The 22,786-nt window shown below is 43.0% G+C and overlaps 1 protein-coding gene across 1 annotated transcript in view; it reads left to right on the top strand.

Annotated features, from left to right (window-relative positions):
- Positions 1 to 22,786, top strand: part of LOC145415366 (retinol dehydrogenase 13-like) — a 252,244-nt gene that overhangs the window by 139,647 nt on the left and 89,811 nt on the right. The window contains exon 4 of the mRNA XM_080284650.1: positions 19,291 to 19,405. Within this exon, the coding sequence (XP_080140776.1) occupies positions 19,291 to 19,405 (115 nt within the window). The remainder of the gene's footprint in view (positions 1 to 19,290; positions 19,406 to 22,786) is intronic.

Genomic DNA, 22,786 nt, shown 5'->3' with positions numbered 1-22,786 from the left:
ATATTTAAAACACTCTACCTCCTCAAGCAACTTGCCATTCAAAACTATATTCATCCCCCTACCATCTACCAACCTCGTACACTTCATCACTTTACTCTTATTCTCATTTACTTTCAATTTCCTCCTTTCACACACCCTTCCAAACTCCTCTACCAACTGTCTCAATCTCTCCTCTGAATCAGCCACCAGTGCAGTATCATCTGCAAACAGCAGCTGCTTCAGATTCCACTCTCCACCATCAACATTCACCAGACTCAGACCTCCACCTAAAACTCTTGCATTCACCTCCCTTACAACACCATCCATGTAAATATTAAACAACCAAGGCAACATCACACATCCCTGTCGCAGCCCCACACTCACAGGAAACCAATCACTCACAGCATTTCCCACTCTTACACACGCTCTACTATTTACATAAAAACTTTTCACCCCTTTCAATAACCTACCATCAAGTCCATACAATCTTAAAACAGTCCACAAAGCCTCCCTATCAGTTCTATCATACGCTTTCTGTAAATCCATGAACGCCCAAAACACATCCTTGCCTTTCGCTAAATACTTTTCACACACTTGTCTCACCGCAAACACCTGATCCACACATCCCCTCCCTCTCCTAAAGCCACACTGCTCATCACCAATCACTCCCTCTGTACCCTCTCTAACTCTCTTAATTAACACTCTACCATACACCTTACCTACAACACTCAACAGACTTATATCCCTAAAGCTAGTACATTCATACTTATCACCCTTGCCTTTATACAACGGGACCACACAAGCACTTGCCCAGTCAACTGGCACCATACCTTTCACAAAGCACACATTCAACAATCTTACTAACCAGTCAACAATAGTCACTCCACCACCCTTCAGGCATTCTATAGCACACCCATCCATATCTGCAGCTTTCCCTGTTTTTCATCTCCTTTACTGTCTTCTCCACTTCCTCCTTCGTGATCAGAGAATCATTCAACTCTCCCAACACATTTATTCCTTGCACCCTTCCATCCGCCACAAGCTCAGCCACCCTTTCCTCCTCTACATTTAACAATCTTTCAAAATACTCTGCCCATCTCTTCCTTACTGCATCCATCTCAATTAACATCCTTCCATCCTCTGCTTTTACTCATTCTTCCTTCCCAGACTCTCCCTTTCGCACCCTTTTCACCTCCTTCCAAAACATTTTCTTATTCTGTTGAAAATTCTCTGTCAGCCGCCTACCCCACCTCTCATCTGCTGCCACTTTAGCATCACGCACAGCCCTTCTCGCCTTATTCCTCGATTACAGGTAACGGTAAACGTTGCCTCATCAGACCACAACACTGACAATAATTGGTCCTCACCCCAGTTAAGGTATTTGTTAGCAAAGGCAAGCCTACGAAGTTGCTGGTAACGAGTGAGAAGAGGCTTTCTCACAGGCCTTTGACTTGTGTAACCAAGTTTATGGACTCTTCGAGACACCGTGCGCACAGAAACCTCACCAAACACTTCCGGGTTGCTCTCCTTAATTTTCCTTGCACTCACACAAGGATTAGACTCCACTGCACGTTTTAACACATTAACAGACCTCGGGGAAGTTTTCCTGGGCCTACCAGACCGCGGTTTCTTTGTAGAACGTCACCACTATTTTCCACTCGATAACGGGCACACCACCTCCGCATTGTCGACCGAGCCACACCAACCAAATCACTAATTTCCTTCGTGGGATGGCCTGCCTCCTTTAGAGCAATGATCTGGGATATGATTTCACTCGACAATTCACGGGTAGGGGCCATAATAAAGTAACGAAAGCCAAAACACTGCGGGACACTAGGTAAAAAATGGTGCAAGAAGAGAGGGAGGAGCGGCGGGGTTCCTCTCTCTCTCATGCAGCCCATAGGGAACTGAGGCAGCAGCCAACCAGTGCGCAGTAAGGCCTCAAGCTGCCGTGACGTCATGTTAGCGGCCTAAACTTCTGGCCCAATATCCGGACAGGATCACTATCCAGCCATGCCTTTGGCTCTATTACTTCGGATATTGGAGGGATTACTTATATATATATATATATATATACAGGTAACTCGCACGGAACACGATCTCATGGAACGCGCTCGCAATCATACACGGTAAGGGCTGGGATACATATAAGACAACGTAAGATTAAAAAACCATTATGAAAACTACAAATTAACACAGGAGAGGCCTTTGAAAGATCAAATCCTCGAACGTCACCGCAGCGCGCGGTTTGTTTTGATTACGTGACGATCTAGGCGGGAAATTATTCAGTGAGTGAGACATTCCCGAGTACAGTAGCACAGTATTTGTAAGTTAAATATTTACAGTACTGTACTGTTCTGGTAAGTTTATGTGCAACTTAAAGTACTATTAAATAACGTTAAAGCAAGAAATAAAGTCTTATAACCAGTTTACCTGATAGGCGTCAGAATATTGCCTTTTTTATTTGTTCGTTTTTTCCACAATACTGTACAGTATTTGTAAGTTAAATATTTACTGTTCTCGTATATACTGTACTTGTAAGCACTTAAATAAAGTTAAATCATTAAAGAAAGCCTTGTAACCAGTTAACCCGAATTATATGATTACCCATGATCGGCGTCGGAATATTGCCTTTTTTGTTTGTTCATTAAACTCTTACTGTACTGCTTTTCTACAGTACTGTATTTGTAAGCTAAATATTTATTGTTCTGGTATGTACTTGTAAGCAATTAAAGCATTAAATAAAGCCTTGTAACCAGTTAACCTGATTTATATGATTACCCATGATTGGCGTCGGAATATTGCCTTTTTTGTTTGTTCGTTAAAGACTTATAATAAAAGAAAAATGCATTTTTGTCTTGGTATCTTTACCTATTTGCTCAGGTTTGCTGTAATGGTTTGGATCATTTGATGCAATGCAACTTGTAGAAAACTGTGAATAAACTCTCGGGAAGTGAACGAAAATCTGGGACATGAGACTGACCTTGACTTCACCCTCTCATGTATCATCTGTCAGTTCACCACCTGCTATCATGATGAGTGGGTGTACGATTTTTTCGCTTGTGGCCATGCCTAACCACGCATAGGTACACCCATTATCTCGACCCAGACAGAAAATACAATCTTTTTCCTCCCTTGCAAAACACAAACAACCACCCTGTTTACGAGACAGCAATATATATTGCGAAAATAACAAGGTAAAATGATAAAGATGAACGTAAAATGATAGAGAAAGATGAACATGTTATAACGGAAGAACTACGTTTTCCCCGTCTGTAAACGTATTTATTTCTGCTTTGTATCTGTATTCGTAATAATTAGACTTATTGTTAGTTCTGAAACTGCATTACGATTCTATTTTTAGCCGTTCTCGTGGTGTGGGAGCTGGAAGTTGTGACACAACTTCCTTATTGCTAACCGGACTGACCCTCCACTTTATTCTCCCGTGGCAGAGTCTAGCCTTGGAGGACGTGCAGTTTTCTCATTTAGGACTGAAAATTCAACTCTTTCGCTCCCTTTTCGAAGCATGGGCACAACGATAATGTAAAAAATAACTCGAAACTACCATAAATATATATCAAAAAGGTGAAAATGTATTCATAATATTTTTTTTTTTTTTCAGCCATTCTTAACAGATTATGTACTGAAATCATTCGATATCACAGTACTGCACTTCTAAGTTAAATATGTACTGTTCTAGTATGTACTTGTAAGTTAAAGCACTGGTACCAGTTAACCTGATTTATATGATTACCTATGATCGGCGTCGGAATGTTTCCTTGTGTTTACGTACAGTATTTGTGTGTTGAAGTTTTGCTCTGGAGTACTGTATTTGTGAGTTATAACATTAAATAAACCTTCTTACCACTTAAAGTGCTTTATAGTGATTACCAGTGACAGATAACAGCAAAACAACACATTTAGGGGGTCTAGGGAGCAAAATACGGAGTAATCACTCTAATATCCGGACGCTCAATATCCGAACATCCCCACTATCCGGACATAAGAATGTTTCATACTGTACTTTTTTCCATACTATACTTACTTCATTTCACTCTTTAATGTCCTTTATTGGTGTGAATAGGGTGTTAGGAGCTATGCATGTGCAGTAGGAAGGTGTTTTTCTGAGTTAGGCTAGGTTAAAGTCCATAAGTACCAGTCCAGGAGCCAGTCACCAGAATGTTTATTATTGTATAAACCTACTTCTAAACCCTCATTTTATGTTTCTTTTGCATTTATTTCAGTCATTTATGTGCCTTATTGGTGTGATTTGGGTCTTAAATAGGTGCTATGCATGTCCAGAGGGAATTGTATAGGTGTTTCTCTGAGTTAGGGTCCATAAGTACAAGTCCATAAGCTAGGGACCAATATCCGGACAGAACCAATATCCGGACCTACCTATGGCTCTATTACGTCGGATATTGGAGTGATTACTGTAGTTTAAATAAACGTGATTTCGCACCTAACACGGCACGGTAGGAACGAAACCCACGTGTTCCGTGCGAGTTACACCTGTATATATATATATATATATATATATATATATATATATATATATATATATATGTATATATATGTATAAAAGTACCCTCGCGTCCAGCACGCGTTAGCCCAACACGATTCGAGTCCAGCACGGTGAGCAATTAATTAGTATTATTTAATACGATTTAATTACTGCAACACGAATGTGTTAGCATAACACGCACAGAGCTCCGAGAAGTGGGCCAAATCCGCAGAGTTCACTCTAGGACGATCACCCCTGGTCCAACATGGCCATACTGGACATTCCCATGATAATGATAGCCAATGAAAAACTTCTGATCAAGTAGCCTTCCCCGCCCGCTATCGTGACGTGATCGTGATGCCACCCAATTAAAAATGCTTCTGGTGTCACGTGATGTTTTGTTTACATTACTCCCGCCACAGAGCCACTCATTCGCATAATTGCATTGGAAGGTGCTTTTTTCTTGCTGCATTTTCTGCCCTTGTTACTGCATTTTACCCTGCTCACGATGCTTAGGAAGCCTTCTGAGAACCCCAAGAAGCGTCGGCACCTCCCTCAGGCCACCAAGCTAGAATGCATCGAGAGGAAGAAGAAAGGGGAGAGGAAAGTTGACATTGCCAAGCCCTACGACATGAACGAAGCCAACGTGATCATAATAAAAAACTTAAGACATGATCCTGGCGGCCGAAGGCTATCACACAGCACTTCATACCAGGTTTGCCGAGGATACGATGGTAAATCGGAACGGTAACGTGGTAAAATTGCCAACGATACCACGGGCATTTGGAATTCATCTGGATGGATTCCTGCCTAGGATACGATGGGGAAAACAGTGTGACCAAAACCCAGGCGACTCGACAGAGAATGTATCGTACTACAGCATTGAACATTTAGCCTGACACTGAATACATATTAATATTTTAGAATAAATATCAATCGTTTTGAAACCCTTCTCATCGGCGTGTGTACCAGTTTATAAACAAAGTTGCTTCTCCTTATTCTCTACCGAGTCAGCGACAGCGATCACTTTCCACAGTCACGAGACGGGGCTCTGGCAACAGTGTGAGAAGCATGCACTTTGCCGAGGATTAATGGACGAAGATAGTGATTCTGAGTGTGATTTCGAAGGATTTATGAGGGAGGTTTGATTTCGAAGGATTTATGAGGGAGGTTGAGGAGGAGCAATAGCCATTACCCGCTAGTGACGCCAACAGCCATCCTTCGGGGACCCAGTAGGACTAACTACAGCCTGGGATACCACCTTCCATTCCCAGCAAGCCCACCAACACTATCCTAAAAGGTTAGTTATCATTCATAGCACAGTACCATTTATTATAATTACAATAGTACAAATATATGTACAGTAGTGCACCAACTTTCGCTACAGCAGGATTCGCGGAATCCACTTTCGTGGCATGCACCAAATATTCCCTAACTTCCACTTTCGCTTGAAAAAAATCGATTTTCGCGCACAAATTTTGGGTTTGGGACAATATTTTGAACTTTGAATTTCCTGCACCGCCCGCCCGCAACCCACCGCCATCTTGAATGACGTCATGTCAACACTCTGTCCACCCATTCCCGCCATTGTGTACGAGCGTGGTAGCTCCATTGTGTTGGATTCTCACGGTTCAATGGCCTCTACTATACCTGGTAGTGTGGGGAAAGGGCCTGGTGGTGTGGGGGGAGAGCCTGGTGGTGTGGGGGGAGGGCCGGGAGGCAGTGGTGGTGATAAAAAGTGGCCGGGACATTCGAAGTCGGGAGGAAAGGCCAAGGCTAAAAGAGAGTATCGTGTTGGAGTGAAGAAACGGCAGTATAATAATGCATCAAGTTGCATCTGAGGAGGCAGAGAGAGAGAGTGGTAGCGAGGCAGCAAGAGGTGGCGCCAATATGTCTGGCGTGGCTAAATAAGCCCGCCACGCGTCTCGGATACTTACCCCCAACATCCATTAAACACCTCAACCTGGTCTCTGTGGTATGTTTCTCCTCATATAATGTGTACTGTACAGTTTTTATTGTTTGTATCTCACAATGCAATGTACAATAGTGATTTGATGTACTGTATTGCAAATGAAAATGAAAATCTGATGTTACTTTAGGATAACTGGGAACCAATTATCCTTTTTGCCATAAAGACAATGCCCCAACTTTCGCTAATTCCACTTTCGCGCATTATTTTTGGACCCAATTAGGCGTGAAAATTGGTGCCCCACTGTATAGGTATATGGTAGGTATTTAGGGTGACTTTTCCGAGGGTTGCTGACATAATTCATTCTTCCCCATAAGCTCTATTGTTAGTCCAACACGTTTTTGGTCCAACACGTGACCCATGCATGACAATATTACCGTGCTGGATGCGAGGGTACTGTATATATATATATATATATATATATGTAAATATACATATACAGTATACATGTATATATACATATATATGTATGTTGGAGGGATTCCTGTATATATATATATATAGATATATACAGTATATATATATATATACAGAGATAGCCCGATTATCCAGGCTATATGGTGTTAAGGGGTGCTCGATTAGTCCGAAAGCACGATTAATCCGGCGGAAACAACAGAAGTACAGTACTGTACTGTTAGACAGATTTATTTACCGGTAAATGTACACTTTAAGTACCAGAAAGACCTTTTCAGTTCAGTGTATATTACTCCAGCGTGTTTCAGTATTTTTCAGACTATATTTAGTTTGATAAATTACGTTTCCTTACTGAAAGATTTCCTCCCTGTTATTATCGTCCCGTTCTAAAGCTGTACCTACGATTGTTTCCAGCACAATGGACGAAACTCATCGTACTCAAATGTGGACTTCGTTTCCCATTTCCCAACTGAAGATTAGGTTAGGTTAAATTATTAGGTGCAGTTAAGCTAGGTTAGGCCAGGTTTAAACACTTAGATCAGAACAGTGTCTTCTGCCATTACGTTAACGAATCAAGGAGTCGTCACACCAGAACAGCTAAAAACAGAGAGGAAACAGATTTAACAAGAAATGTTTATTTACCAACCCAGAAATAATAAGAAAAATATAACAGACTGCTTACGCAAAGCGTATGTTTACCCCCTTCAATGTTCGTGGGTTCAGAAATTTTTGTGCTGCCGTGGTAGAACTTGGAACCATTTTTTCAAAGTTATAAAGTCAGTTTCTTTTTCTTATAGATGTGAAAGGACTCGTCTGGTACACCTGGCTTTTTGCCCTCGTCCCTAAACCCATCTTGTGATTTGCCATGATTCATGAAATTGGGGGCATAACACCAGATGCTGTTGGCATCCCTACGTGTCAAGTAGGGTTGGTGGAGGATTAGTGCCCCTCCCTGTAAAACAATTAACTCTAAGCCCTTGGCCACCCCATTTGGGATACATGGCGTCTGGCAATGGATGGATGGATGGATTTAAACAAAATTAGAGTGCATGTTACTTTAGCATTTAAACATATCAGCGAAAACATCTGGGATGAAATGACTGCCTGGCTGTTTGGGATGGTAGAGTAGGGTCTTGTAAACATACCAGTGACCTCCGTTCCCTTCCCATAATTGTTCGCAGTTTTTATGGCTCTCCCTAACTCAACGTTACTGACACTGGTACAGTAAAGCACTGTTCAAGGCTAGCAGCCATAAGGGGTTAATGGAATACATTATTGTTTGTATCAATACTCTCTCTTTCACACATACACGAACGAACAAAAGAATGTGCAATAGATGTACACTTAACTGTAAGGAGCAGAAATAACTGTATGCTCTGTCGGTCCGAAATGTGTTGGGAAGCGACATTGAACAAAGAATGTGGATCTGAATGCCACCTTACGAGAACACGTGAGATGAAAGTATTTTTTTTTAGTAAACATTTTTGTTCTATTTCGTCCCCTATAATGAAACTCATAAATTTTCGTCCAAGCATACAGCCTAATAACCTTATCAATTCAATTTATATTGCTCTAGTTTGTTTTCTGTATTTTTCTGCCTATTTTGTGGGTGGTAAATTACCTTTCGCTGAGATTTCTTCCATTATTATCTTAACGTTCCTTAAACCTTACCTACAATTGTTTCTGGCATAATGAAAGAAACTTTCTCATAATTAGGGTGCATGTTACATTAGCATTTAAACATATTGGCAAAAACATCTGAGATAAAGTGGCAGGCCGCCTGACTGAGATGGTAGAGGATGGTCATGTAAACATACCATAGTGACCTTCGTTCCCTTCCCATAATTGTTCGCAGTTTTTTATAGCTCTCCCTAACCCAACATCCCTGACACCAGTACAGTACAGCATTGTTCGAGGCTGGCAGCTATGATGGGGTTAATGGAATGCATTATTGTTTGTAATAATACTCTCTTTCACACATAAAGTACACTTAAGGATGAACAAAAGAATGAACAGTAAATGTAAGAGGAAGAAATAACTATGCTCTGTCGGTCCGAAATGTGTTGGGAAGCGTGATATCTAACAAAGAATGCAGAACTGAATGCTAACTTACGAAAACATGAGTAATTTTTTTCTTTTTTCTGATTAGCAGACATTCTTGTTCCATTTCGTTCCCTAAAATTGGGAAACCCATTACTTTTCCTATAAGCATACAGCCCAAAGACTTCAATTCACTTCATATTCCTCCAGTTTGTTTTCTGTGTTTTTCTATTTTGATGGTAGTAAATTACCTTTTCTTGGTGAAAGATTTTCTCTTTTATTATCACGTTCTTAAAGCCTTACCTACGATTGTTTCTGGTCTGATGGAAGAAACTCATCATACACCAAAGTGGATTTAGTTTCCCAATTTCCACACTGGAGCTCAGGTTTGGTTAAATTAGGTTAAATTATTAAGTAGTTAAGCAAGGTTAGGCTAGGTCAGGTGCATCAGTTGCCTCACCAAACTCCACACTACCACCCTTCTGATCGAGTTGTGAGCAGGTGTGGGTGGGGACAGGGTGAGCAGGCTCTCTCTGGTTTACCCAAGCCTCTCTCCCAATAATCTGGATGCTTCCTGTTTAAAACGGAGCTATCGTATGGATAATTCTATGTACTACTGTACCACTGAACCATTCGGTCATGGCCCGGATGTACCGAAAGCTGGATAATCCGAGCCTGGATAATCGAGCTTCCACTGTGTATATATATATATATATATATATATATATATATATTTATATATACATGTGAATATGTAAATATACATAAACAGTATGTATATATATATATATATATATATATATATATACAGTACCCTCGCGTCCAGCACGGTAATATTGTCATGCATGGGTCACGTGTTGGACCAAAAACGTGTTAGACTAACAATAGAGCTTATGGGGGAAAATGAATTATGTCAGCAACCCTCGGAAAAGTCACCCTAAATACCTACCATATACCTATACATATATTGGTACTATTGTAATTATAATAAATGGTACTATGCTATGAATGATAACTAACCTTTTAGGATAGTGTTGGTGGGCTTGCTGGGAATGGAAGGTGGTATCCAAGACTGTAGTTAGTCCTACTGGGTCCCCGGAGGATGGCTGCTGGCGTCGCTAGCGGGTAATGGCTGTTGCTCCTCGTCAACCTCCCTCATAAATCCTTCGCAATCAAACCTCCCTCATAAATCCTTCGAAATCAAACCTCCCTCATAAATCCTTCGAAATCACACTCAGAATCACTATCTTCTTCTGCAGCCATGGAAGGTCCTGCTTCTGCCTGTCCTAGCCCTGTAATCCTTGGCAAAGTGCATGCTTCTCACACTGTTGCCAGAGCCCCGTCTCGTGACTGTGGAAAGTGATCGCTGTTGCTGACTCGGTAGAGAATAAGGAGAAGCAACTTTGTTTATAAACTGGTACGCACGCCGATGAGAAGGGTTTCAAAACGATTGATATTCATTCTAAAATATTAATATGTATTCAGTGTCAGGCTAAATGTTCAATGCTGTAGTACGATACATTCTCTGTCGAGTCACCTGGGTTTTGGTCACACTGTATTCCCCATCGTATCCTAGGCAGGAATCCATCCAGATGAATTCCAAATGCCTGTGGTATCATCGGCAATTTTACCACGTTACCGTTCCGATTTACCATCGTATCCTCGGCAAACCTGGTATGAAGTGCTGTGTGATAGCCTTCGGCCGCCAGGATCTTGTCTTAAGTTTTTTATTATGATCACGTTGGCTTCATTCATGTCGTAGGCCTTGGCAATGTCAACTTTCCTCTCCCCTTTCTTCTTCCTCTCGATGCTTTCTAGCTTGGTGGCCTGAGGGAGGTGCTGACGCTTCTTGGGGTTCTCAGAAGGCTTCCTAGGCATCGTGAGCAGAGTAAAATGCAGTAACAAGGGCAGAAAATGCAGCAAGAAAAAAGCACCTTCCAATGCAATTATGCGACTGAGTGGCTCTGTGGCGAGAGAAATGTAAAGAAAACATCACGTGACACCAGAAGTGTTTTTAATTGGGCGGCATCACGATCACGTCACGATAGCGGGCGGGGAAGGCTACTTGATCAGAAGTTTTTCATTGGCTATCATCATCATGGGAATGTCCAGTATGGCCGTGTTGGACCGGGGGTGATCGTGCTAGAGTGAACTCTGCGGATTTGGCCCACTTCTCGGAGCTCTGTGCGTGTTATGCTAACACATTCGTGTTGCAGTAATTAAATCGTATTAAATAATACTGGTTAATTGCTCACCGTGCTGGACTCGAATCTTGCTGGACTAACGCGTGCTGGACACAAGGGTACTGTATATATATATATATATATATATGAGAAACGGGCGTGGAAGAAGTTGAGAGGCGGAAGAGAGAGTTATATGTAGAAAGAAAGAAAGAGGTAAAAAGATTAGTAAGAGAGAGTAAGAAGATAGTGGATGAGGAATTTGGAAGGAATTTGAGTGCAAAATGGAGGGATTGTAAGAAAATGTTCTGGAAAGAGGTGAAGAGAGTAAGACAGGGTGGAAGTGAAGTTAGCAGGGGAGTGAAAGATAAAAATGGTAGATTACTAGTGGAGAAAGGAGAAAAAGTGAGCAGATGGAGAGAACACTTTAAGGAATTGTTGAACATAGAGGATGGAAGTGATGCGAGTATAAGTGGCTGGGGAATGGCTGAGAGAAGGAGGGAGGTGAGAAGACAGGAAGAAATCAGTAGGATAGAAGTTGTGGAAGCAATGAAGAAAGTTAAATTGGGGAGAGCCCCAGCAATTGATGGAGTGTGTGGTGAAATGTTGAAGCATGGGGGAGAGATAGTAGTAGAATGGATGTGGAAGATGTACAGATTGGCCTGGGAGGAAGGAAGAGACCCGAAGGATTGGAAGTCAGGTATAATTATTCCCCTGTACAAAGGAAAAGGGGAAAAAGAAGTGTGTGGTAATCATAGGGGCATTTGTCTTGTTAGTATAATAGGAAAAGTGAATGGTAGGATACTTATTGACAGAGTTAGGGAAAGAACAGAGGAATTAGTTGGAGAAGAACAGGGAGGCTTTAGGAAGGGAAGAGGTTGTGTAGATCAGATATTCATTCTTTGATCTTTAGTGGAAAAGTTTCTAGAGTAGGGAAAGAAGTTGTATACAGGTTTCATGGATTTGGAGAAAGCATATGACAGGGTGGATAGACAAGGATTGTGGAAAGTATTAAGAATATATGGAGTAGATGGAAAGTTGTTGAATGCTGTGAAGAGTATGTATGATGGTGCTAAGGCTGCAGTGCTTGTGGAGGTGAGCTGAGTGAATTTTTCTCTTTGAAGGTTGGGTTGAAATAGGGATGTGTCAAGTCTCCATGGTTGTTCAATCTGTACATGGATGGGGTAATAAAAGAGGTAAAACGTAGGGTAGTGGATATTGGAGTGGCCCTGGTGAGAGAGGGTATTGTTTGGAAACTCCCTGTACTGTTGTTTGCAGATGATACTGTGTTGTTGAGTGAAGACGAAGGGGAGCTGCTAGGCTTGGTGGATGAGTTTGGGAGGGTGTGTAAGGAACGGAATCTAAAGGTGAATGTAGGGAAGAGTAAAGTGATGGTCTTTTAGAGTGGTGAAGTCAGTGAATGTACAGCGAGGTTGGATGGTGAGGAATTGGAAAATGTAAGTACTTTTAAGTACTTGGGTAGTGTGATGAGTAAGGATGGAGGTTTGGAGGGTGAAGTGCATGAAAGGGTACAGCAGGGAAGAAAGGTTGCTGGTTCCTTGAAAGCAGTGATAAGAAACAGGGAAGTGAGCATGGAAGTGAAAAAGTTACTATATGACAACATTGTGATACCAACTCTAACGTATGGAAGTGAAGCTTGGACGTTGTTGGAAGGGCACAAGTTGAGAGTGATAGCAGTGGAAATGATTCATTTAAGAGGAGCCTGTGGAGTCACATGGAGAGACAGGCTGACAAATGGGGATATAAAGGAGCGTTGTGGTGTGCATGTGGATCGTTTTGTTCGTTTCGTTTTTAAAGGCTCCAACATGCTTGCGTGTGTCGGCCTTGATCACCTAATGGCGGCTCTCCATGCTGCACGATCCATTGCAGCCTCCCTGTTCAGTCCCTTAACCCTGAGGTCACACTTAATGACCTCGTCCCATGTCTTTCTCGGTCTACCCCTCATGACCCCACCCCCAATATTAACACTTCTCACCTTCGTCACCCAGTTATCATCCTCCATCCTCTCCACATGTCCAAACCATCTCAATCTACCCCTCCTCATCACAACACCAATATACTCCAGTCCCATCCCACCTCTCATCTCTTCCATCGTAAACCCAGCCCCTCCAGGCCTTGGACTCAGGGACGCACTGCACATTCACCTAATCATTGTCATTTCTGTACGTCTGAGCCGGCGAATATCTTCCTCCTTCACTGCCCAGGTCTCACTACCATACAGCATTACACTCCTAACACATGCTGCATACAAAGACCCCTTAGCACGTAGGGAGAGTCCTCTCAATGTCAGGAGAGGCAAGAGCTCCCTGAACTTCTTCCAACCACTTCTCACCCTAGCCACAGAGCTAGCTCCAGCCCCACCTCCAGCACACAATATGTCTCCCAAATAACAAAACTCTTCCACACACTCAAGAGATTCACCAGCAAGTTCAATTCTTTCACGTCTGACAATCTCCACCTGCCCACCCCGACACGCCGTACACATAAAATCAGCATTATCTCACAGTCTACCTCTGATACCACTACATCTCTTATGCACCCATTTATCACATATACTGTACAAGATGGAATTACTTCCCACACCCTTGTGGCAAACTGCACATGGCCACTCTCCCTCGTCGTTGACAGTACCGCCACCAACCCTAGATATCATAACTTTTGTTTTATCTGCATTTACTCTTAAACCCTTGTGCCCCATACCATCTCTCCACTTCCTAAACCTTTCCTCTGCCTCCCTTTCGTTCTCTGCAATCAACACCAAATCATCAGCATACAACAACTCCCACGGGAGTCCATTTCTAAAGTCACGTGAAGGGGCTTCAAGTACCATGATAAACAACATGGGACTCAAGACTGACCGCTGATGCACACCAACATTAATGGAAGACTCATCACTCAAATCTCCATTCACTCTTACCTGGGTGTGAGCACCCACATACATGGCCATAACCACCCTAACCAGCCACTCCTCCAAGCCAAGCTTTCTCATTGCCCACTTCACCACCTCTCTAGGGACTCTGTCAAAGGCCTTTTCCAAATCAACAAAAACAAAATAAAGATCCCTTCTCCTACCAATATATTTTTCCTGAAGCTGTCAAACAATGATTATAGCATCAGTGGTTCCCCTACCTGACATAATTCCAAACTGCATCTCATCCATATTCACTCTTTCTCTAATCATACCTTCTAAAACTCTCTCCATTACCTTCATTATCTGATCTAAAAGCTTTATACCTCTATAATTTCCTCTTTCTAGGGCATCACCCTTCCCTTTATACACATTTACAGTTACATTCTTCAGCCAATCATCTGGGACAACACACACATAAATAATCCTATTTATCAGGTCAGTGACTAAACTCACCCATATATCGCCTGAGGCCTTCAACAATTCGGCAGTCAACCCAGACACACCTGCTGCCTTCCCCACCCTCATCCCGCCTATTGCCTCACTCACAGTAGCAGTATCAATCAAAGGCCAAGGGCCAGACACTGGATCTGCTGGCTCCAAATCTTCCCTGTTCCAGTCAAACTCCTCATCCAACAACTGACTGTAATACTTTCTCCATGCATCTTTAATATCCTCACTGTTCACCACTACCCTTCCTTCATCATTCTTCACACACTGCTCACCTATAATATCCCGATTATCCCTCTTCACTTGACCTGCCACCCTAAATATCATATTTTTCCTTTCCCTGTGATTTAGGTTATCAAGTAATAGTCTCTGTGTCTCAGACTTTACCCTGTATACCTCTCTTCTAGCCCTACGCTTGGCAGCCAAATATTTCTCTTTGCTACCACCCTTCTTCCATTCCCGGAAAAGCCTTCTTTTCTCCTTAACTGCAGCTTCTACACCCTCATCCCACCACCAAGTTACTTTATGTCTTGGTGGTCCTCTTGTCCAACCGCATGTTACATCAGTAACTCTCAAGAAATTGTTCTTGAGGGCTCTGTACTGTTCATTAACGCCTCTGTCTACAGCTTCCTGTTCAGCCACCACTCTCCTCAACTCTCTATAGAAGGCATCCCTTACTACTTGGTTTTTCAGCTTCCATATTTTCCTCCTAGGTACATAAGTCCTCTTTTTCATCACTTGTTCTTTAAGCACCATATCACAAATCAATAATTTGTGCTGCTGCACACACTCCTCACTTCCTGTAACTTTAACATCCGTCACTAACCTCCTATTGGCCCTCCTAACCAGAAAATAATCTATCTGACTGCTATTTCCCCCAGACTCATACGTAATTAACCTACTGTCTTTTCCTAAAATATGTGTTGCACATAATCATGTCCGTTGCCTCCCCAAACTCTAGTATCCTTTCCCCTTCTGCATTCCTTAGACCATACGCACATCCCCCATGCACTCCTTCATAACCTTGTGCTGCTTCACCTACATGACCATTTAAGTCCCCTCCCAAAATCACTATCTCATCATCCCATGTACCACCCAGTACACGTATTAAATCATCCCAAAATCTATCTTTCTCTGCTTCATCCAATCCTGCCTGTGGAGCATATGCCGATATAATTGCAGCTATCTTTCTACCCAACAGAATTTTCACTACCAATATCCTATCGCTTACTCTTAAAACATTCATAACATATTCCACCCATTTCTCCGCAATCATCACACCAACACCTCCATATCCATCTGTCCCCCCCTGCCAAAACAATTTATAGCAACAGTCCTTCCCAACAATATTTCTGGCTGATCCACCCCTGTACCGGACTTCCTGCAAACACGCCACATCCACCCACATCCTACTGAATGCCTCAACTACTTCCCCTGCTCTTCCCCTCAAACTTCCCACATTCCATGAACCCACCCTCATCCCCATGGGTGATTTACTGTCCTCAGGCTTGCTTTGAAATTTATTTTGTTTTGTCATCTTCAGTATTAATAAAGGGGGACAGACATAGCACAGGTCCCACTCACTGCACATCCCAGGTCCAGGCAATGGATCTGGGACCCCTAGCCCACCAGCTTACCAGTGGCTGTGGTAATGGCCCGGGCACCCTGCCAGGACAGCTGCAGGGACACCCTCCAAGCGCGCCTTGGCACTGCAACTATCCCGCCATTATACACCCACTGATAGGGCAGCCTCCTGGGGCGCTACTCCCAGGTTCGGGCCCCTCTCTATTGGGCGTAAGCGGCAGCCTGGGAACCGCAATACCCTGTACCCTCTAGCACAGGCCCGAGCCCCATCTCACCCTGGACCCACGATCTATACCAGCGGAACCCCCGCCACGCCTCCCCCCAGAAGTCCGCCATTAGGTAGCGGGGGCAAAGTTTTCTGGCCGCATGCCCTTGCTGGCGCCAACCCCTGTAACGTAGTGGGATACGTTGTGTGAAATGTAAAGTGCATGTGGTGTAGTGCATAGATAGTTAGAGGAAATGTTTGGAAGAGTATGCTGGTCTACTGTCCATGTTAATGTCACACTGAAAAGGTCAGCAAAGGGGGATGGTTAGATAGCTAGTGAAACAGGAGCTCCAGCTCTCCCTATCACCAGCATTCCCATTCCCCTCGGGAGTACTACCCTGTTCGGCCCGCTTTGGGAGAAATACACAGGTGGTTTGGCCATGTGGAGAGGATGGAGGGTGAAAGACTGACAATGAGAGTGTATGTGAGTGAGGTGGAGGGGGGGAGAGGGAGGGGGAGGCTGAGGATGAGATGGAGGGATGGGGTGGAGAGGTATGTGAGAGAGGGGGGTGTGAGTTGGGAGCAGGGCAGTGACATGGCGAGGGACAGGGCGACGTGGAGGCGATTTGTTTGTGGCCACCTCGAACGGGATTGAGGCGTTTGGCAATATATATATACTGTATATATATAATCACCATCATCATCATCATCAGCCGTTGTGGTCCACTGCAGGACCGGCCTATCCCTACCGAAGCAGGGACGATACAGCCAATGTATCTCTACCTAGTGGCTTAGGCTGTCTGGTAGAGACTGTATGTAGGGTGAGAAGTGCTTGTGAGTGTGATTGTAGTGTTGTAGTGGCTTTGGATGTGTGTGTAGTCTGTGAACCAAGTGTAATTGGTCTGCCTTAAGCCGATTGGGTGCAAGCATACTAGTATGTGACACTGGTTCAACCACATTACCCCTTGTGTCCGCCAAAGTAGCAAGTGGCTTGGTGAACGCTTCCCAAAGTTTTTACAACTCTGGCGGGAGGCGAACCTGTGCTCACCAGCGTGCGAAACGCACACTCTACCACTGTACCACAGAGGCTCCAGATATATATATATATACAGTAATCACTCCAATATCCGACGTAATAGAGCCATAGGTAGGTCCGGATATTGGTTCTGTCCGGATAATGGGTCCCAGCTTATGGACTTGTACTTATGGACCCTAACTCAGAGAAACACCTATACAACTCCCTCTGGACATGCATAGCACCTATTTAAGACCCAAATCACACCAATAAGGCACATAAATGACTGAAATAAATGCAAAAGAAACATAAAATGAGGGTTTAGAAGTAGGTTCATACAATGATAAACATTCTGGTGACTGGCTCCTGGACTGGTACTTATTGACCCTAACCTAGCCTAACTCAGAAAAACACCTTCCTACTGCACATGCATAGCTCCTAACACCCTATATACACCAATAAAGGACATTAAAGAGTGAAATGAGGTGAGTATAGTATGGAAAAAAGTACAGTATGAAACATTCTTATGTCCGGATAGTGGGGATGTTCGGATATTGGGCGTCCGGATATTAGAGTGATTACCGTATATATATATATATATATATATATATATATATATATATATATATATTTACAGTACATATGTAAACTGCTTGTATATATATAGTATAGAGATAATGGGGTGACCTGTAAGTAAGGGAATTGGAAACTATAGATAACTGAATTCAAAGTATTAAAAAAAAAAAAAAAAAAAAAAAAGTGCTATATTAACATGAGTCCAGATCTCAGTGGTTGCGGAGGTACATTAACTGACCACCTTATGGGCAAAAATGATCGCCCTAATAATTCACCGAAAGGTAGCTCCTTAACGGTCAAGGTTTGGAACCATGTTAATATAGTACTTTTTGCTCAGAATTCCCTCATCTATCATTTACCAAAGTTACACCATTTCCTCCAAGGACACCTTGTATGTGGGTGACACACTTGAGGCTTCAGGGTACCCATGAATTAGACAGAGAGTCGCATTGCTGACTTCCATGCATGCTACGTTTGATTTTAATCCGCCGTGCCAAGCGTGTTCCTTACGATCTTACTTGCTGCACTACGCATGTTCCGTATGGACATTTTGTGCTGCACTGAACAAGACTTATGAAATTCTTATGCTGTGTGATGCACTCCAGTGGTAAAGGGGGGTCACAGGTTTCACAGGCCTTCCATAATGTTTACTTTATTACTGTAATCTTCCAGCATTGTTTTTAATTTTTATGTATATAACAGTAAAGTCTGTACATGTGGTTGTATTGTATAATAAGACATGCATTCTTCCATGGTTTGACACAAAATTTAGAAGCTCAGTGTCTTGCTCTCTATGTTGAAAACAATTATGCTGCAGCTAAATGTGAGTTGCTTCTCTTATTTTTTTTCCCTAATAGGGGGATGAAGAAACTGAATTGTTACACTCTTGGTATAATTAAAACTGTACATGTTAAAAGTTCATGAATTTCAGTATCTCTGATACTTTCGTGTTTGTTATGAACATAAAATGTTAAAGAATACTGACATTTCCAATTTGATATTACAAGAAAATCAACAGAAAATGCGAGAAAGCAATGATTAAAAAAAAAAGCTAAAGTGTATTAGACTTTTAGCATCAAAATGTAATATTTAGAATATGCCAAGGATTAAGAAAAGAAATATTGTATGCCAAACTACCTTTTATTTGTTGTTTATAATTTTTTAAAAATAATTATTGTTGTGTGCCGGTGGTGGTGGTCGAATCGGAATGCAAAAGTTTAGTGAACTGTATTTTCTCAACTGAAAGAATATCATCACCAACTTTCCCTCATGCTCAGTTACCCCTCTCTCTTTCACACCCTCCTCTAGTAGTTTGATTACTCCAGCTGAAGTGACAACCCCACCACACTCCTATCTTGGTCATCTACCTTCAGTGCACAAGACTGTGATAATATTAAATTGACAGGCATAATATGGAACTGACAGTTGCCGTTTATATTTTTCAGGTGAATAACGCGGGGATTTTTGGATCACCAAAGAGAAAGTTAACTGATGATGGCCTCGAGATCACCATGGAGACCAATCACCTCGGCCACTTCCTTCTCACTAACTTGCTGCTTGGTTAGTTCTGGTTTTGACATTGTCCTGGATGTGAATTTAGGGGTGGCTTAAAATGCAGAGAAAATACGCAAGTACTGTATACACAAAAGATTTCTTGGCTGTTAAAGTGTTTGTTTAATTTCTTTGCCTATTAGTCATTAGGGTCGTTCAGTCGGTCAGAAAGTTACTGCATGAGTTTTGACGGATGTGAACAGTAATGAATACAAAGATGTAATTAAAACTGCAGATGGTTGGTAGACGTAAGTACCACCAATTCCACCTCGCTGAATGGTTTGCTATAGTGATGAGTGACATATTCTATCTATCTGTCTATAGCCCGACGCCCCAATCCCGCAAAGGGTGGCCACAGACAAAACGCCTTCAAGTCACTCTGTCACCCACCATTTGACTCCCCTCCCCCCAACTCACCCCCTCCTCCCTCATATACCTCTCAACTCCATCCCTCCACCTCATCCTCGGTCTACCCCTCCCTCTCCCTCCCTCCACCTCACCTACATACACCCTCTTAGTCAGTCTTTCATTCTCCATTCTCTCCACATGTCCAAACCACCTCAGTGTATTTCTCCTAATCTTTTCAACCACATCCACATCTACCCCACAACGTTCCTTCATTTCTTCATTCGTCAACCTGTCTCTCCACGTCACTCCACATGCTCCTCTCAAGTAACTCATTTCCACTGCTCTCACTCTTGACTTGTTCCCCTCTTGCAATGTCCACGCCTCGCTTCCATACGTCAGGGTACGGATCACAATACCATCATGCAGTGACTTCTTAACTTCCATACTCACCTCCCTATTTCTCATCACTGCTTTCAGTGTACCGACAACCTTTCTTCCCTGCTGTACCCTTTCACGTACTTCATCCCCCAAAGTTCCATCCTTACTCATCACACTACCCAAGTACTTGAATGCACTCACATTCTCCATATCCTCACCATCCAACCTCACTGCACACTCTGTGACTTCATTCCTCTCAAACACCATAACTTTACTTTTGTTTACATTAACTTTCAGCTTCCTCCTCCTACACACTGTCCCAAATTCATTCACCAAACCTTGCAACTCCCATTCATCTTCACTCAACAATACTGTATCATCAGCAAACAGCAACACTGGAAGCTTCCAAATCTCACCCTCATTCATTAGGGCCACCCCCACATCCACTGCCCTACCTTGTACTTCCTTTACAACCCCATCCATATATATATTAAACAGCCATGGAGTCATTACATACCCCTGTTTAAGTCCCACATTGAGATCAAAGAACTCACTCAGCTCACCATCCACTCACACCGTAGCCCTAGCTCCCTCGTACATACTCTTCACAGCACTCAACAATTTCCCCTCCACTCCATATATTCTTAATACCTTCCACATACCTTGCCTATCTATTCTGTCATAAGCTTTCTCCAAGTCCATGAAGGCAGCATACACTTTCCTTCCCTTCTCTAGATACTTCTCCACTAAACATCTTAGAACAAATATCTGATCTACACACCCTTTTCCCTTCCTAAAGCCCCCTTGTTCTTCTCCGACTAGCTCCTCTGTCATATGCCTAACCCTATCAATGAGTATTCTACCATATATTTTACCAGTCACACTAAGAAGGCAAATACCCCTATGGTTACCACATACTTCTCTCTCCCCTTTTCCTTTGTACAGAGGAACAATTATACCTGATTTCCAGTCCTCTGGAACCCTTCCCTCTTCCCAAGCCAATCTACACAACTTCCATATCCACTCCACAACAATCTCACCCCCATACCTAAGCATTTCACCACACACTCCACCAATTCCTGGGGCCTTTCCCAGCTTAATCTTCTTCATCGCTTCCACTACTTCCGACCTACTGATCTCTTCCTCCCTCCTCTCATCTCTTCTTCTCCCAGCCATTCCCCAACCACTTATACTCACACTGCTCTCACTCTCTACATTCAACAAATCCTCAAAGTGCTCCTTCCATCTCCTCAATTTCTCTCTCTTCTCCACCAACAATCTATTATTCCTATCTTTCACTCCCCTACTATTTCTCCTTTCACACTGCCTTACTTTCTTTACCTCCTTCCAAAACAATTTCTAACTCTCCCTCCATTTCACACTCAGATTCCTCCCAAACTCTTCATCCACTTTCTTCTTACTCTCCTTCACCAGTCTCTTATCCTCCCTTCTCCTGCTCACATATACCTCTCTCTTCTCTCTCTCATCTTCTCCCCTACCTCTACTCGCCAACCATTCACGATATGCCTTCTTCTTTTGTTCCACAGCTCGTTTCACCTCATCATTCCACCATGCTGTCCCTTGCACACCCTTGCATCTCCTCCTCACTCCACAAACTGCCTCACACGCTGTGCTTATCTCTTCCGTGAATATCTTACATACGTCTTCCACCCCTTCCATCTGCTCTAGCTCATACCTTCCCAATCTTTCTTCCACTATGCTCTTATACTCTGTCCTTTTCTCACTATCTTGCAATTTCTCCACTTTTCTCACAGGAGCTGCTTCCTCCTGTCTTCCCCTTCGCCTCCTCAACCACTTTCTTTGCAGCTCTACCTTGGCCATCACTAAGTGATGGTCCGAGACTCCATTCCCCCACCCTCTCCACACCCTTGCATCCAACACTGGTCTTCTCATTCGCTCATCCACACACACGTAGTCTATCATTGCCTTTCGTTCAACAAGTTCACCATCCATCCTCCTCATTACTCTCCATGTATACCGGTGGATCATCTTATGACGAAAGTAGGTGTTGGCTATTGCCAACCCCTTACCAGCACAGATGTCCACCAAAGCACTACCATTCCCATCTACTTCAGCTGGCACACCCCACTGACCAACCACTCCATCCACTCGTACATTCCCAACTTTGCCATTCATGTCTCCAATCAACAGCACTCTCTCGCTCCTCTCAAACTTGTCCATACATGCTTCTACTCTCGCCCAAAACTCATCTTTCACTCTTGACACTCGATCCTCTGTTGGAGCATACACACATACAATCGCCCATGCTTGTATACCTACTTTCATCCTCACCCATACAATCCTTGCACCCACTGTTCCATACTCTCTTATATTCTCCTTCCACTTCTTGCTTATCATCAGACATACTCCCTCTCTTGCCCTCTCATTCTCACTGACTCCCGCACATATCCCTACACCGTATTCCCATTCTCTCATCCTTTCACCTTACCATTTAGTTTCAGTCAATCCACATATATCCACTTTTGCATCCTCAAGCACTTGGACAATCTCTCTCTCTTTCACTTCATCATTCACTCCTCTCACATTCCACGTTCCTAGCCTCAGAATGTCCTTTGTCTGTTCCTTAGTCGTCAACGTATGGTCCGTCCGGGTCCGAGGCGCTTTATTTGCTTTTTTAGTTAG

The sequence above is a fragment of the Coenobita brevimanus genome, chromosome 102 (genome assembly GCF_032717465.1).
Source record: "Coenobita brevimanus isolate Jiangsu-jjx chromosome 102, ASM3271746v2, whole genome shotgun sequence".
Taxonomy (NCBI): Eukaryota; Metazoa; Arthropoda; class Malacostraca; order Decapoda; family Coenobitidae; genus Coenobita; species Coenobita brevimanus.
This window is presented reverse-complemented; position numbering and strand designations above follow the sequence as displayed.